The sequence below is a fragment of the Aspergillus udagawae genome, assembly GCF_001078395.1.
Source record: "Aspergillus udagawae IFM 46973 DNA, scaffold_3, whole genome shotgun sequence".
Lineage (NCBI taxonomy): Eukaryota > Fungi > Ascomycota > Eurotiomycetes > Eurotiales > Aspergillaceae > Aspergillus > Aspergillus udagawae.
Genome location: NW_025091266.1, coordinates 478,501 through 494,447, shown reverse-complemented (window position 1 = coordinate 494,447; position 15,947 = coordinate 478,501). Strand labels below are relative to the sequence as shown.

The 15,947-nt window shown below is 51.3% G+C and overlaps 6 protein-coding genes across 6 annotated transcripts; 4 read left to right on the top strand and 2 right to left on the bottom strand.

Moving 5' to 3' along the window:
* Positions 1-1,972: 1,972 nt before the first annotated feature.
* Positions 1,973-2,719, top strand: Aud_004028 (uncharacterized protein; the record flags this gene model as incomplete). The annotated part of the gene is made up of 2 exons (XM_043288973.1): positions 1,973-2,333; positions 2,427-2,719. The coding sequence occupies 2 exons, from the start codon at positions 1,973-1,975 to the stop codon at positions 2,717-2,719; spliced, it is 654 nt and encodes a 217-aa protein (XP_043144908.1).
* Positions 2,720-4,934: 2,215 nt separating this feature from the next.
* Positions 4,935-6,317, top strand: Aud_004027 (tryptophan synthase; the record flags this gene model as incomplete). Its single annotated transcript, XM_043288972.1, has 1 exon — positions 4,935-6,317. One exon carries the CDS (start codon positions 4,935-4,937, stop codon positions 6,315-6,317), a length of 1,383 nt encoding a protein of 460 aa, XP_043144907.1.
* A 288-nt stretch (positions 6,318-6,605) lies between these two features.
* Aud_004026 (guanine nucleotide exchange factor SDO1) lies at positions 6,606-7,693 on the bottom strand (the record flags this gene model as incomplete). Its single annotated transcript, XM_043288971.1, has 2 exons — positions 6,606-7,567; positions 7,627-7,693. 2 exons carry the CDS (start codon positions 7,691-7,693, stop codon positions 6,606-6,608), a joined length of 1,029 nt encoding a protein of 342 aa, XP_043144906.1.
* A 582-nt stretch (positions 7,694-8,275) lies between these two features.
* cp3 (carboxypeptidase C PRC1) lies at positions 8,276-9,962 on the top strand (the record flags this gene model as incomplete). Its single annotated transcript, XM_043288970.1, has 2 exons — positions 8,276-8,741; positions 8,797-9,962. The coding sequence occupies 2 exons, from the start codon at positions 8,276-8,278 to the stop codon at positions 9,960-9,962; spliced, it is 1,632 nt and encodes a 543-aa protein (XP_043144905.1).
* Positions 9,963-10,493: 531 nt separating this feature from the next.
* On the bottom strand, positions 10,494-11,317 carry Aud_004024 (40S ribosomal protein uS13; the record flags this gene model as incomplete). The annotated part of the gene is made up of 3 exons (XM_043288969.1): positions 10,494-10,791; positions 10,937-11,102; positions 11,314-11,317. The coding sequence occupies 3 exons, from the start codon at positions 11,315-11,317 to the stop codon at positions 10,494-10,496; spliced, it is 468 nt and encodes a 155-aa protein (XP_043144904.1).
* Positions 11,318-12,524: 1,207 nt separating this feature from the next.
* Positions 12,525-15,353, top strand: Aud_004023 (uncharacterized protein; the record flags this gene model as incomplete). Its single annotated transcript, XM_043288968.1, has 1 exon — positions 12,525-15,353. One exon carries the CDS (start codon positions 12,525-12,527, stop codon positions 15,351-15,353), a length of 2,829 nt encoding a protein of 942 aa, XP_043144903.1.
* Positions 15,354-15,947: the final 594 nt, after the last annotated feature.

Sequence of the window (15,947 nt, the reverse complement as noted above, 5' to 3'; positions counted from 1 at the left end):
ACAGCGTGCCGAGTGGGGCACTCGGGTCAGACATGAAATCACTCACTCCGGTGGAGTACATAGCCCTCCCACATCCCATCACACTGATTCGCTGCTTCTGAATCACTAGGTAGGTATTATGACGGAACGGCCGCCGGAGTACGTTACGCCGGGTATAATCTTTTGTGTGAAGGGATATCCTGGGAGAGGCCCTTTGCCCCGCCTTTCTTCGCTGACGACGATGGCACACGTCTGGCAGTTTTGAATCCAGAACAAAACGCCCAGAATACAGACTACAGCAAGATGATGTATGTCGCATTTTGATCCCGGTGGCAATCAGGATCCTTTAGATTAAGGTGCTAGATTGGTTGGTGGTGGCTCTCAGACCGGCTGTCTTGGCCGTAATTCTGGAATTGTTCGCTGCAGGACGGGCGACTACATGTAGAGCGCCAACCTATCACATACCTCCGTAAGGCCCGCGGAAGTATCCAGTCATCTAGCGAGGTGCTCTTACGTACTCAGTGCTACCCATCTATCATCATGTGTGAGGTATTTTCCATGACAATAAATATGTCTCATTATCGAGTATAAGGTACTCTGTATAATACGTCTGTGCAGAGAGAATAGACGGCTGTCATAGATCAATGCGTTTGCCACCACTCTCGCCCTCGGATGGTTACAAGGTCACATACTAATGTTACCTCCCTGGCACAGAGGAACACTGGAATGCTTGGCGAGACTGACCATGTCTCTACAATGAACTGACTAGATGGAGTGACTCGAGACGAAGTGACTCGAGACGAAGCTAACCCTTGGTCCAGGACTGGTTGGCTGGTTGAGGAGAAAATATGGTACTCACAAAAAGGTAAAGTAAACTTCGTGCGAGATAGGAACACACGGCACGCTTGGTTGTTGGCCACCCATGGAAAAGATCGGATTGACATCGGCCTCGATGGGCCGACCACCGAATGGAGTAATCTCATTTCTCACCTCGCAATTTCAACAAAACTCAGAGAACTAGAAGCTGAGGTTGCATCTCTAAGGTATCACTGTAATCGCCTATCTAGTCTACCTTCGATAATTATCATGAAAAGGCTGTCAAGAAGGTTTGATGGGCTCTGGTCTCTTTAAACCTAAGGTACTCCTACTGTAGGTACTCAAACAATTCCATCGCTTGGGGCGTTTATGGTCTAACCCGTCAGACGCACAGAGCCATGGCCAAGTGGGTTTGGCTATTTTTCCCCCACCCTCTCAGAACAGCACAATTTCAACGCTCCGAATCCCAGGAAGGTTGCAGCTGCAGTAAGATTTCCGCGAGAAGCAAGTAAGAATCACTACTTCATAGGTATCCTCCTCTGTGCTCCTCGTTTTGCCTCCCCACATTCTCTGGTAATTCTGTAATCCACTAGATACTCCGTACGGAAATGCGGACTACCTATGGACGGCGTGCCTTTCTCTCTCCTGCCCTCACCGGATTAGGTTCCGGGATGTTACGCCTTCAGTTCCACGGCTTATCTGCGCCATAACTGATGGTAACTATTACCTATTTAATAATGCTCACAGTCAATCTCTCTTAATTAATCTGCTCAGTTCCCGTATGTTACTCAACTTACCTTAGTCTACCTTAGTATCTATGATTCCATAGTACCGATTCAGTGCATCGTACCCGCCTCCATCTTCATCTCCATAATCTCTCCTCTCCCGTCTTTTCTATTTCTCCCTCTCTTCTTCTCCTCAATTGTCATTTCTTCTTTCCTTTCCTCCTCGAGTTTGCCTCTCCTGCCCTAATCCAGTCTCGTATAACCAAACGATGAACCAAAGGTCTCTCACTGCAGTCGATCGTAGTTTGTGCTTGCACGCCCTCCCCCGCATCCGTGCCCTCACCGGGACTGGTCTGCATTGAGGCTACTACTATTCTCAGCACCTATTTACAACACTTCACTACACCAATCCTTTACAACACCCTCTATAATTCCTGGCTTCTACTGTCACAATGAACTTCAAAGACAAGTTCAGAAAGGTTTTCCACCGGAATTCCAATGGCCACTCCAAATCGAAATCCAACGGAAATGGCAATGGCAATGGCAATGGGATCAAGATCGAGTACTACAAACGCGGTGAAATCCCACCGTCCAAATTCCGCGGCCCCTTCGACCCTGAACACCAAAAGAGATTGGCCGCCTGGTCATTCGAGGCTGCGCAGGCTGAGCGCCCCCGCGCGTTAGACACACCGCTGTCTCCTTGTACATCATTATCGGAGTACTTGAACCCCCGTCATGGCGAAAGTGAGGACGAAGGCGTGGCTCCAGACCAGATCTGCGAGACAGCACCCCCAGAGGTGGGATTGCTTAACTGTAAGTGGCTGTTACCTCCTTTCCACACGTTGCCCTCTATTCATGCTGGTGCAATCGTAAGCGTACACGTAACGACGTTCTGACAACGACCAGCTTCCGGCACTGTTTCCCACCACGAATACGCTCCGGGTCGACAGGAAGAATCTTCGGGATCGTCGTCTTCTACAGCCGTCGAATCGAGCAGCTATAGTGATTCGACGATGACTCTGTACTCTGACGATGCTCGAATGGATTCCATCGCGCAAATCAAGGAGTCGGTACAGTACACCTCACCGATCTTTCGCGCCGTGTCACCACTGCCGCCAACTTCCACAAAGGGTACCTTGACGCCTTTTTCACCAGATGATCTGTCTCGAGCGTTGAACGCCGTTCAGATCTGCTCATAATGTACCTTCATCAACTGCCATTCTTCTCCGTCCAGAGGACGGATCCTCTTGTCCATTGTCGACTGTCCTTATTCTCGACGACTTTCTCCACCCGCACTGGAGTGCGATTTCCCTTCAACCTACCTTACTTTCACCGGAGACCTCGAATACCAGGCCGTTTTCTAGGTCTTGTTTTTCAATGTTCAAAATGATGCAACTATGCACGGTGTGCTTTTAGAGAGGAACGGCGTTTACCTTGCATGCTCCCAACCTTCTCACGCCTTGTAGGCGTACGGTTGGAGCGATTGTTTTTTAGTCATTGCGATTGAGCGAATACCCGTAATGGACGTTTCGAGCCCGTCTCATTTGCTGGGCTGGGATTGACTGACTTTCTTCGCGGTCTGACGGCCAGATGCGAGATTGTATTGTATGTGAGACGTTAGATGAATCAAATGCATACTTATTTAAAACAGAGTGATCATCTTCACATCTGCCTAGAGTGGATAATGCTAGTTTTCCAAGTGCGCTGAACACCATAATAAGTACAGTCTTGAAACACATCTGCTGCTGGGTAGCAATAGTGGACGGGCAAAGTACCTCCTGAACGCCATCTGACCATATCCATCTCCCTCTCCACTTCCATCCACTACTGTTCTGAACCGACTGTTGGACTCCGTAACTATCTATCTCGTACTTTCAATTGCTGAGGCGTTGGTGTCCACGCCTTATCGCCTGCCAAGACAATAGTGCAACAAATGAAACCCATCTCATCCAACTAGCGTCACAAAATATTGAGTGGATTCGAGACCAAGAGTCAAGTCTACCTATCTACAGCAGGAGAGACAGGAGGTGAACAAGAGGGTTTGGCCAAATATTTCAACGGAGAACCTGACTGGGCTGATCGCGGTAGATAAACTTTAAAATTTGAAATCTAGAGTTGTTGTTAACTTTGTAGGACATGAGATCCGGATGCTTCTTCCTGGCGCCAGCTGTCGCCGCAGACGGGGATGGCGGACGGTGCATCCGGATCTTGGGTTCGCAGCTTCGCGAGTCACCTCGTGGCGGTGACGGAAGATCGCCCTCGAACTGTTCTTGATATTGATCCTGATGGATAGATCGAAATTCCACGCCGATCATTAGTTCCGTCGCCAGATTCCCCTGCATCTATATTTGGTGCGCCAGAGCGGCCAGACTACCGGGATCAGCCAACATTGACAGGTGGAGAAGACAATATTGGGCTGTTTGAAGGGGTACTCATTGTTGCGATTCTAGAATCGCTTATGATTCAAGGAGGAAATTGTCCAAGTGAAAAATATACTATAAGTTGATCCATCACATCTACATCGAAAAAGCAACGAAATTTTGAAGCAATCATAGTCTTCACAGTCGCTCCTTGACAACCCTGTACCCACATTGCTGGAAATCACATCGATCTAGCCACACACACACGATACGATTTTTTGACGATCGGGTCGATTTTCCTCGTTCCCCGGCTCCGACAACCTGGTGAACTCTCAACATAATCGCAATGTTTGGTACCCAAGCGCCTGGGTCGCGTACTTTCGTCCTGCGAACGCTGAAGCCGGAGCGCTTCCGCAGCTACTACATGGCTGTAGCCACTGAGCCGTCGAGGACCACAGGCGAATCACACCGCAATTTGCCATAGCACAAGTGATGTAGGCTGCGTTCATCGGTCCCAGCTTCCAGGTTCCAGGTGCCATACCCTGGTCATCTTGCGCGTGGTGCGTCGCCCTGATCAGGCGAATGTGGCCAGTGGGGGACATTATACTCGGAGCTTCGTCCTTGAAAAACTTGTGATTTGTGATCGATTGGGCAAATGCGAGCACCCTGCGCAGATCTTTGCTAGGAATGTCCCTGTTTCGTGGTTGTCAAGAGGAACGCATGGATAGGATCCCTGGGTCTTCTTGAAGATTCTGGCTCCTGGTTCATGACGACGCTGCGACGAGTCTGCGGGCCTGGTGGAGTCTGGTTTGATATGTCTATGGTCTGGCTGTGTCTTTCAAAAGTACCATGAGCTCACCGTCTTGACCAGCTCACGGCTTTTGCCCAATTGTCTGCCTGATGGGGGTACTTAGGAGACTGAGGTGCCCCGGGTATAAATGCCTGGCCGGCAATTGGTATCTCTCAGTACCTGCTTGAGTTCTGAAATCTCAGTCTCTATTCTCTTGTCTTTTTCACTCCTGGTTGCATCTGTGATATTGCACATCTGTTGACGATGATTGTTCCGGCCACCTTCAAGCCTTCTCTGACAAGAATCAGAAGCAAGAGACGCAACAAGAGAGTCAAAGATGGAGATGCTCACTCTATGTGTCCAGCATGTCTCTATCATCTCAGCATTATACAAGGGGTGACGACTGTTCCTTCCGCCTTACTTCTCCATCATATTCATATCGATCCATCTTTAGAGTCAAATCCTTTGATCAACAGAGAGACACTTAACAAAACTCCAGCATGGAAAACGAGCCCTCTCCCCTGCCTGCCAATCCTTTTGTCTCCGACCAGATTCGGCACCTTCGGCGGCCGCTTTGCTCCCGAGTCTCAGATGGACGCCTTGCAGGAGCTCACGTTGGCGTTCGACCGTATCATCTCCGACTACGGCTTCTGGAAAGAGTTTCTAAGCTTCTCCGGTATCCGTCCTAGCCCACTTCGGCTCGCAGAAAATCTCACGCGCATCGCTGGCGGCGCGAATATCTGGCTCAAGCGTGAAGATCTCAACCAGCATGGAAGTCACAATATCCGCAGCATCGTCGGTCAAGCACTGCTCGCACGGCGGCTAGGAAAGACAGAACTCGTCATGGAGTGCGGCTCAGCCAGGCACGGTATCGTCTGCGCGGCAACCTGCACACGCTTGAATATGAAATGCACCATCCTCATGGGGAGCCGGGACGCAAGCAACCAGAAGGACAGCGTGGACATGATCAGACAACTTGGAGCGACAGTCCTCACCGCGGACATGGGCGCGTCTTCGGGCCGCGGGACCCTCCGAGCTGCAGTCAACGAGGCCCTTCGGTACTCTGTCGCCCATCTCAGCACCACATACCATATCATGAGTGGGCCAATCGGTCCCCACCCGCTTCCAACCATCACACGCACCTTCCAATCTATCCTCGGCGAGGAGATCAAAACGCAGTTCGGCGGCGCCAGCGGCGGCCATCTCCCCGATGCCCTCATCTCCCCCGTCGGACCAGGCAGTGCAGCCGTCGGCATGTTCTACCCGTTCCTCGAGCATCCGTCGGTGAAACTGCTCGGCATCGAGGCGGCAGAGGCAGCTCCCCTATCCCACGGCGACGTCGGCGTCCTGCACGGATGCCGCACCTATCTCCTCCAGGACGAGCATGGCCAGATCCTCGATTCGAGCTCGATATCCCCCGATCTCGACTTCCCCAGTGTCGGCCCTGAACTGGCGCACTGGAAAGAGACGGCCAGGGTGGAATATGTTGCTGTGACGGATGCTGAGGCCTTGCGGGGTGTGAACATGCTCCGGAATCAGGAGGGGATTGTCGCGGGAGCGATGACGGGATATGCGGTTGAGAGGACAATGCGGCTTGCGAGGGAACTTGGGCCGGGAAGGGATGTTGTCTTGCTTGTGGCGGGGTGATCTGTTCTTTCTCGTGGTCTGTTGTGTTTCTGACCTCTACTGTCTCTATTGGTTCCTCTGGCGTTGTGGTGTTATGGTACTATTCCCAGATTGAGTATGCAGCAGTCATTTACTTCCAGATGCATTGACTTGAATCTCTATAGAATGCTATTCTTGACTAATCATTACATGGCCCTGTCATCGCTCGTAACAGACATCAAGTGAAATCATGCAAGATATATACTTTTAGTAGACTCTAAGAACGATAATCAATGAAAGGGATGAGGGATTTCACGGAAAAGGTAAGCCTCAATCCTCATGGGTAACCGCCATATCCAACACCTCGACTCGACCTCTTCCGCGGGTCTCGGTGCCAATGAAGTCATTCAACCCCTTGAAGGCGCCTGGCTCAGCAAACCCAACCACTTCCCACTCATCACCACCAACCACTTCTTGACTCTCCACCGACTCAATGTAGCTCATGATCTTGTCCTTGACATTGGTTGGAACTTTCGCAGCAGGCGCCGTCTCCGCGTCCGAGCCACCAGCTTCCACATCCGAGTCTTGCTGCCGCGCAGCCTTGCCCTTGCCACCCTTTCCACTCTTCTTATTGTTCTTTCCCCCGCCGGACGGCGCCTCCTTCTCCTTGTTCGCCCCAGGCGCCGCGGCAGCCTTGACAGACTGCTTCAGCAGCGACACAGGACAAGTGACACGGAGTCGCATCCGAGCCCGCATCACAGGGATAGGCTGCCACGCAATCAACGCCTTCATAGCCTCCAGCGCCTGACTCTTGGCCGACTTATTCGGCGTCACGCCCGTCCAGAGCGGCTTCCGCGGCTGCGCCGGCCCATTCTCATCCCCTGCCCCCGTCCCGTTCCCCTCCTGCTGCATCTGCTGCTGCCCACTCGCTGAGCTCAACTGATCCAGCGCCTTGGAAATCATCCCCGGCGTGTACACTCGTTTCGTGTTGGGGTCGATCAGCCGCCCCGAGACGATGTCGAGGACTTCCTTCTCCACCCGCTCCAGCATCTCCTTGCGCTCGCGCTCGCCCACCTGCACTTCGCCTTTGCGGAGGATCTCCTGGCGGATTTCGTCGGTTGTTACGTTCGGGCCGAAGGCTTTTGTCAGTTCGGCGGAGGGGGCGGTTTGGGCTTTTGAGACGGAGAGGAAGATTGTTGGGACTTGGAGGACATTGTCGAGGTCTTTTTCGGCACCGGAGCGGTATTCTAGGAGTTTGTTTTTGTAGCAGGCGAGTTCGAATCTTTTCTTGCCTGTGTGTGGGATTAGCGATGAGTACTGCAGTATGTTTTAATCTGACAGGGAGACGAACCTTTTTTTAATCGGACGATTGATACATTGGTGAATTTGATCTGATTTGAGGGTTGGTTGATAGGCATTCTGTCTATGTGCTCTGAGCGCTTGGGCTCTTTTGCAATCAAAGTCTAAACAATATTAATAATATCTAAGATTGAAACGAATGTGTTGTTTGGTGAAAAAGTCCTGCGGCCCCTCCAAAAATGCGACTATCCCCGATCTTCTTTGTAATTTGCGATGACGCTGGTCTCGTGCCGCCCGCGTGACTCAGCGGCAGGTGACCCAACATGTGACTGGTTCTCCGCACCAGGCACCGCGCTCTGAGTGGCTGCCTCCTTGCCTTGTTATCAGTGCTGCTGATTCAGTCGTCATTGGCCCTGCCCATAAGCTTCAGCCTTCATCCATCCATCCGCCATCTCCTCTTCTACTTCTCTTCATCTATCATCAAGCCAGTTGAAAGCTCATCAACTGTCTTAGAAACTTGTGTTTTGTTTATCTGTGAATCGTACGTTGGCAACTGTCACTGTGCTCTTCTCGCTCTCTCTGATACACTACTGATAAGCTCGCTGCCAGGTCATCCCCATCCCCAGGGTACTCCATCCTTCCATCCTCCCGTCCATCATCAACACGCATCCCAGGTCAATTTGGAAAGGACCTAAGTCATCATGAGAGTTCTGCCAGCTACGTTGCTGGTCGGAGCGGCCACTGCGGTTGCTCCTCCCTTCCAGCAGATCCTCGGATTGCCCAAGAAGGGTGCTGATACGCTGGCCAAGCCTCTTCATGACTTCCAAGAGCAGCTTAAGTCTCTGTCTGATGAGGCTCGTCATCTGTGGGATGAGGTTGCTAGCCACTTCCCCAACAGCATGGATCATAACCCTGTCTTCTCGCTGCCTAAGAAGCACACCCGTCGTCCTGACTCCCACTGGGACCACATCGTCCGTGGTGCTGATGTCCAGAGCATCTGGGTCACTGGAGCCAGCGGCGAGAAGGAGCGGGAGGTTGATGGCAAGCTGGAGGCCTATGATCTGAGAGTCAAGAAGACCGATCCTAGTGCTCTCGGTATCGATCCTGGTGTCAAGCAGTACACTGGTTATCTTGACGATAACGAGAATGACAAGCATCTGTTTTACTGTGAGTTCCACTCTGATTTTCTCGGTCGTGCATAGGTGGATACTAACTTTTAAAGGGTTCTTCGAGTCTCGTAATGACCCCAAGAACGACCCCGTTGTCCTGTGGCTCAACGGTGGCCCTGGCTGTTCGTCCCTTACTGGACTGTTCCTGGAGCTTGGTCCCAGCAGCATCAACGAGAAGATCAAGCCCGTTTACAATGACTTTGCCTGGAATTCTAACGCTTCCGTCATCTTCCTCGACCAGCCCGTCAATGTCGGCTATTCTTACAGTGGCGCCGCTGTTAGCGACACCGTTGCTGCAGGCAAGGATGTCTATGCCCTCCTTACCCTCTTCTTCAAGCAATTCCCAGAATATGCCAAGCAGGACTTCCACATTGCTGGAGAGTCGTACGCTGGTCACTACATCCCGGTATTTGCGTCTGAGATTCTGTCTCACAAGAAGCGCAACATCAACCTGAAGTCCGTCCTCATTGGCAATGGCCTCACCGATGGTTTGACCCAGTACGACTACTACCGCCCCATGGCTTGCGGCGATGGTGGTTATCCTGCTGTTCTGGACGAAGCCAGCTGCCAGTCGATGGATAACGCTCTGCCTCGTTGCAAGTCGATGATCGAGTCTTGCTACAACACGGAGAGTTCCTGGATTTGCGTCCCTGCTTCGATCTACTGCAACAACGCCCTCCTTGCTCCTTACCAGAGAACCGGCCAGAACGTCTACGATATTCGGGGCAAGTGTGAGGACTCGAGTAACCTGTGCTACAAGGGTATGGGCTATGTTAGCGAGTACCTGAACAAGCGTGAGGTCCGCGAAGCTGTCGGTGCCGAGGTTGATGGCTACGACTCGTGCAACTTTGACATCAACCGCAACTTCCTCTTCCACGGTGACTGGATGAAGCCTTACCACCGCCTGGTTCCTGGCCTGCTTGAGCAGATTCCCGTCCTGATTTACGCCGGTGACGCGGACTTCATCTGTAACTGGCTTGGTAACAAGGCCTGGACCGAGGCTCTCGAGTGGCCTGGACAGAAGGAGTTCGCACCTCTTGAGTTGAAGGATCTGGTCATCGAGGAGAATGAACACAAGGGCAAGAAGATTGGCCAGATCAAGTCTCACGGCAACTTCACCTTCATGCGTCTCTACGGTGCTGGACACATGGTGCCCATGGACCAGCCCGAGGCCAGTCTTGAATTCTTCAACCGCTGGCTTGGTGGTGAATGGTTCTAGAGAATCTTTTTTTCGTTGCTATACTGAATACATGCTGGCTTTTTGATTACATCGCACTCTTTCTTGGATAGTGTTGTCGTTGCGGGGATTGTATAACCCAGCTCTACTATAAACGAGTGATGCTCAGGATTGTATGGCTCAGTTGATAAATATACTATACTTTATAGAAAGATGGCAGCTTTCCTCGGACCCGGTAAAGACTTAGCTATTAAGTATATGAGTACCGGTTTAGGTGACCGACGCCTACTCAAGGAATTACGGGAGTACAATGGCACAGTACGGCGAAATCATTACCATATCGTAGGTAGGTCCATAGAATACCAGCTATGCCGAGAATCATAACGCGAAACGGAGTGATTTTGATCTGTTTCATTTCATATTGGTATGATTTCTTTCGCTTTTGTTGGGGCCCGTGTCGTTTTATATCAACACCAGATCAAGTCCAGAGTCCCACGAGGATTCGTAAACACACACCAACATAGTCCCACCAAATCCACTCCAGCGGAAAACAAAAAAGACATCCGTAATGGTTTAGCCCTTCTTCTTGCTGACACCGACGGTGCGTCCACGGCGGCCGGTAGTCTTGGTGTGCTGACCACGGACACGGAGACCCCAGTAGTGACGCAGACCACGGTGGGAGCGGATCTTCTTCAGGCGCTCAAGATCCTCACGGAGCTTGCTGTCCAGACCGTTGGACAGAACCTGGGAGTCCTTGCCATCGGTGATGTCGCGCTGTCTGTTGAGGAACCAGGAGGGGATCTTGTACTGGGTGGGGTTCTGGAGGATGGTGACGATACGCTCGAGTTCTTCGGTGGTGAGCTCACCAGCGCTGTGATTCAAGTCAACTTCTGCTGCTATCGTAGTTGTGAAATTCTTTCAAATCGATTCCTTCCGCTCTTCTCGTTGTCTCCACCATGCAACAACCACCCGAGTTGTAGATGCCGTACAAAAAAAAAAAAATAGATTGAACGTACCGCTTGCTCAGGTCAACATCGGCCTTCTTGCAAACCAAGTTGGAGTAACGGCGGCCGACACCCTTAATCTGGGTCAAGGCGTACATGATCTTCTGCTTGCCGTCAACATTGGTGTTGAGCAGACGCAAGATGTACTGGAAGTTCGTCTTCTCGCCGGACACGAGCGCTGTAGAATCGAGAAAAAATCAAGTCAGCCTTTTGTTCTCTCCGTCATTTCTGAAGTTTTTTCCTCTCCGAAAAGCGTCCGATGATGAAGCAGTATTATCGGCGCTGGAACCCGTTTCATTTCCATCATTTGCAACCACTTTTCCGAACCAAATAATCGAGAAATAGCAATGTGCGAACAAAGGGAGTCCGGGAATATGGGAAGAACGTACACATGATGGGCGATGGCGCGACGGGACTCGCGATTGATTGTCGACAGCAAGAGGGATGAAGGAGAGGTGAAATCGAGAGCGCCTTCCATGACTTTGCTCGCTCCCGTTGTGGGATCGGGTAAGCAGTGGTCTAACCGGATCGGGTAAGGCGAGCTTAAGGGCTCGCTTGTCGAGGCCGCTAAACTCAACAGGGATAAATTACCTGATCCTCACATTGATACAAACACGTGACTTGGCATGTATGCGTACTGTATCAAGCGTACTGCGCGATGTCGCTTGTGCTCTTTGTCTCGATTCAGAGATTCTTTGGTCTGCTGCCATTGAGAGATGGTCGCTTTTGAGATCTGTTTGAGTTATTCTGAGCGACCGTGCCTGGTCCTCTTTCTGTGCATGTCTTGCCCCTCTTTTTCTCGATGAAAAAGTGTGCCGATCTTGGTGAAAGAGATGTCTTCAAGAGGCACCTCACGACAAAAGCGAGATTTCGTCGTAGAAACAGCAAATGCTCTTTAATCTCATATTGTCGTATTAATCTGGGCTGATCCCATTTATAGCAGGCCTTTTCTCATCTGCCATTTACTGACACTCACGCCCATGTAGCATTTTCATTGCTCGGTCGTCCATCTCACTAGGTTAAGTATAACGCGGATTGCCGCAACAGCCATTAAGTTGTCGAGAACTTTGTTGACTTTTCTGGAGTGTCTGTTCTAGACATGTCAAGACCTTCCAAGTCCAGACAAGGAGGCCGATCACCAGGGTGGTGATTGATTTGAAACAGCCCTTTGACTCGATTGTCCTATGCTGTCGCTTGTTGACTGGCCATGGAGCCTGGCAATCTGCACGCCTTCTTTCAGCAGAAATTGCTTTCTGCTCAATTGTTGGAGAAACAGACGTCAAGAACTTTGCTACCTTGGCTTGCTAGCCAAGTTTTTGGTCCTCATTGTCAAGAGGGTGTACTCTTTCGAGCTCTGACTCGTTCTATGATCTATCTATCTTTGTCTAAAGTCGCCTTGAAGTCCTTTGTCACCAGTCTCTGAATGAATGGCAATATGTCTCGAAAGACGAAACTCTGCTGCGTACTTAATTGTCTGATTTGCCTTGACTGATCCTGCTTGTGCCAATTTTTATCTTTTCATCCTTCTCTCCCTGTTCCTTTCTTCATCGTTGTTTTTCTACCACTCATCTTTCAACAGTTTTATCAACTTACAACCAACATGAGCTCACCGGCGGAGCATTCGTCCGGCGAATCCTCGCATGGCCACAACTGGCCGAACCCGGCTCTTCGCCATCCCAGGTTCAACCTCGCCGAAATGCCTGACCCGCCTCCAAGCTGGAAGTTCCTTGGGGAGTCGGCGGACGTTGTCCTCCGTACGCGAAAATACGTGCGCGAGCAAATGGTAGCTATGCTCAACTTTTACAGCTGGGGAATCGACACCGGGCTGCCATCGCGGATGACCAATCTGAGAATACTGCAAGCCCTGTGGAAGATCTTTTATTACACAGCAGACTATCACCGGCCTCGATCTTTCAGAGACCTTCTCGACTTTGAAGGGAAAGATGGTGGCCCGAGACTGTTGTCTTGCGAGATCGACCATCCCTCTCTCCTGCCCATCAGCAGATACTACCCTGATCCCCCGGCTCTGGACGGCATCACGCACCCCGATTTTGTCAGACGTGCGAATGCCGCAGCGAATATTCCCGATATCTATATTGAACGAATGAACAAGCCGAGTCGTGACTTGGACATGTCCGAGGCAGAACCAGTAGGGTCAAGCCCGCCCGCGGTGGGCACGATGAACCTTGGAGGTAATAGTAATACTGCTGCATTTCAGAACAACAACCTGACAACGGCCGTGGTTAGTGCAGCAGCTGTGCCTTCCGCAAACCCAACCCTTACAGCCCCTGCCAACCCAACGGGCGTCTTTATACCTGCACCAGTCCCTTCTGCTGTCGTCCGTGTGCCTGCTCACATGGCTCGAGCAATCATCGAGGACGTTGAAAAAGTCGTCTTGAAATACGCCTACATGGAGCTTGAGCGAGACGCCAGCGCTACTCCACAGACCGTTGCCCGGCCATATCTTACTGCTCTGCATGAAGGAGACATATCCAAAGCCATTGTTGGACTGTACCATGCAAATGCCCAAGTGCGGCTCTCATTGGCCGCGCACGACCCTACCAGAACGATTGTCGATCCTACCGGCAATGACTATCCCTGCCGAGGCAGAGGCCCTATCTGGAAAAACAACTCGAGCACCATCGACAGTCTGATTGTTGTGGGCAAATTGCTCGATGCTGGTTCCACGGTTATCGATCGTAAGAGGGCTGGATGGGAGACCCGCTTTAGTACACTGGAGCGAGCCTTTATCGAGGCCACTGACGTCAATTGGGACGTTCTCTCTCCGGACGAAAATTCAGAAATGAGAGACCACTTTTGGGATGTCGTCCAGGAACACGTAGCAGGTGTCCAGCCTGGAATGCTCATCCCTTTGTGGACTGTCTGGTCTGACTGTGCGGGGCACTTTGACCAGTTCCATTTCACGTACAGGGAAGCAATTGCGCCTTGTCAATGTACCGGGCAGGCTGCCACTGTTCGAGCACATACCAAAACCTTCGTGTCGCCCGACCTGCATCCTGGTGATATGCATGGGGTGTGCATGAACGAGGTGATGGCCCGGCCGTTCGCGCCTCTTCTTCATGCGGATTGTGCGACATGCAATGCACCACAATCTGTGACCATTGAGAGAAGGTTTGACACTCTTCCCCTGCGCATGGTGGTGGGCCTCGACGAGCAGGTTTCAATCAAAAACCACACCAAGGACATCACGTTCGACTTTTGCGATGGCGATGGTCAGCTGCAAAAGGCCACGTACCGTTGGTTGGGCGGCGTTTACTATAGGGATTACCGGTATCGTGTGTTCTGGACGGACACCAAGAGAGGCGAAACCGACAATGGCTTCCTCAAGATGTATGACAGCACGATGAACTCGGGCTTGATCATCGGCGATATTCCACCAGCTCATAAGGATGAGAGGGTACCTCCGGAATGGTGGAGAAACACCTCGGTGCCATTCCTCGTTTACGAACGAGTCATGGACCCGGAGCCGGAAGTATTCAGTCTTGCGTATCACTCATTGCTTGACATGATGAAGGTGAAAATGGACGGCAAACTGGTTGCCCAAGCGCATACGCCCTGGACCAGAGCCGAACCTACCCTTCCCACGCAGTCACCTCCCTGGGACCGGATTTTGCCTAACGCAGATCGCTTCAAGCTTGCACCAGTTGGTGATACAGAAGAACAGAGTGTTGCTGTGCGAAGTCAAACTTCCGTCAGCTCGGCTGGCCACTCGTCTGGCCCTGAATTACCCTCCGCTCTAACATCAGTCCGGTCTTCTATGGGAGTATCGCCAGTTCCCACAGGGATGAAGCAGGCTGCAAACGCGCAGGCTCCCACCACATACACTTCTGCGATACCAGCCACTATCGGGCCGTTTGTCTCCACTTTTGCAACGGCGCAACCTGTAGGTGTGAACCCCTTCGAGGTCAACCCGCCAATGAATGTGACTAGCCTTTTCAGCGGCTTCAATCGTAAAAGCAATAGCCCGCAGAACGGCTTCGGCAATTTTGCCAATTTCACAAACACGCTCATGATGCAGCCGACCGGCGACCCCAGCGCAATGTCGATTTCGCCGACGCAGCAATTCTTCTGGATCCCATCTGCGTCCAACAGCCCCGAGAAACAGAGAACTGGGCAGGTAAGTCAACCCTCACCGGACATGATGGCGGGATTCGCGGTGTGTGGTGCCGTGCAGCCATTTTATATGCGTGTGTCGCCAAAGCGAGCCATCGAAGAAGTGCAGGACAGTAGCGACAACAATAATCGCAGCGAAAGCAACGGTATCAACGGTACCCAGGGCCACGGCGATGGTGACAGTGGTGTCACGGCAGACACCACGATGGGACAGCCTCCTAGAAAAAGAGCACGAACTCGGGCTGAACGGACCGAACGAGTCGGCACCAGGAGAAGCGCAAGGCTCAGTAGATGAACTTAGGTGAGGTTCTGCTTGTTCTATTTTGCTGTCGGAGTTTGTTTGCTCGCTTGTTGCAGCTTGCCTACGTTGATTGATGGTGCGTTGGGTCAACAATATGTTTGTTTTTCCATATTGAGTGCGTGAGTTTCATAGTCGGGTTTCACCTGCGATGATAGTCAATAGACAATTCATCTGTAACAGACTCTTAACAAGGGTAGTACAGTCCTACAGTGGCTACACTGCACCCAAGCCACCAGGTCCAATGTCACCATGCGAGATCCGTTTCTAGACCGAGGAACATTCATATGTAGATCGAAGCCACAATGATAAACGATAAAAATGCTATGAGTAATAAAAACACTCCACGACCAATGAATTATGAAATCCAGCGAAGCGGAGGTTACCGTTGATGCCATTTGTCTGTGCGGCTGCAGGGATGCTTCACTTCCCCGCATTTACGCTCCCCTTTCCCCGGCTATATTAGTATTGAAAGTTCCTCTTACCACCCTGCTCGAACAGCTCCATTCATATACTCTTGTGGTAATAGAAGACTCAATTCTGGATTGAAGCAAATGAAATCAAACATGGTATTGTATGCGTCTAATCTAT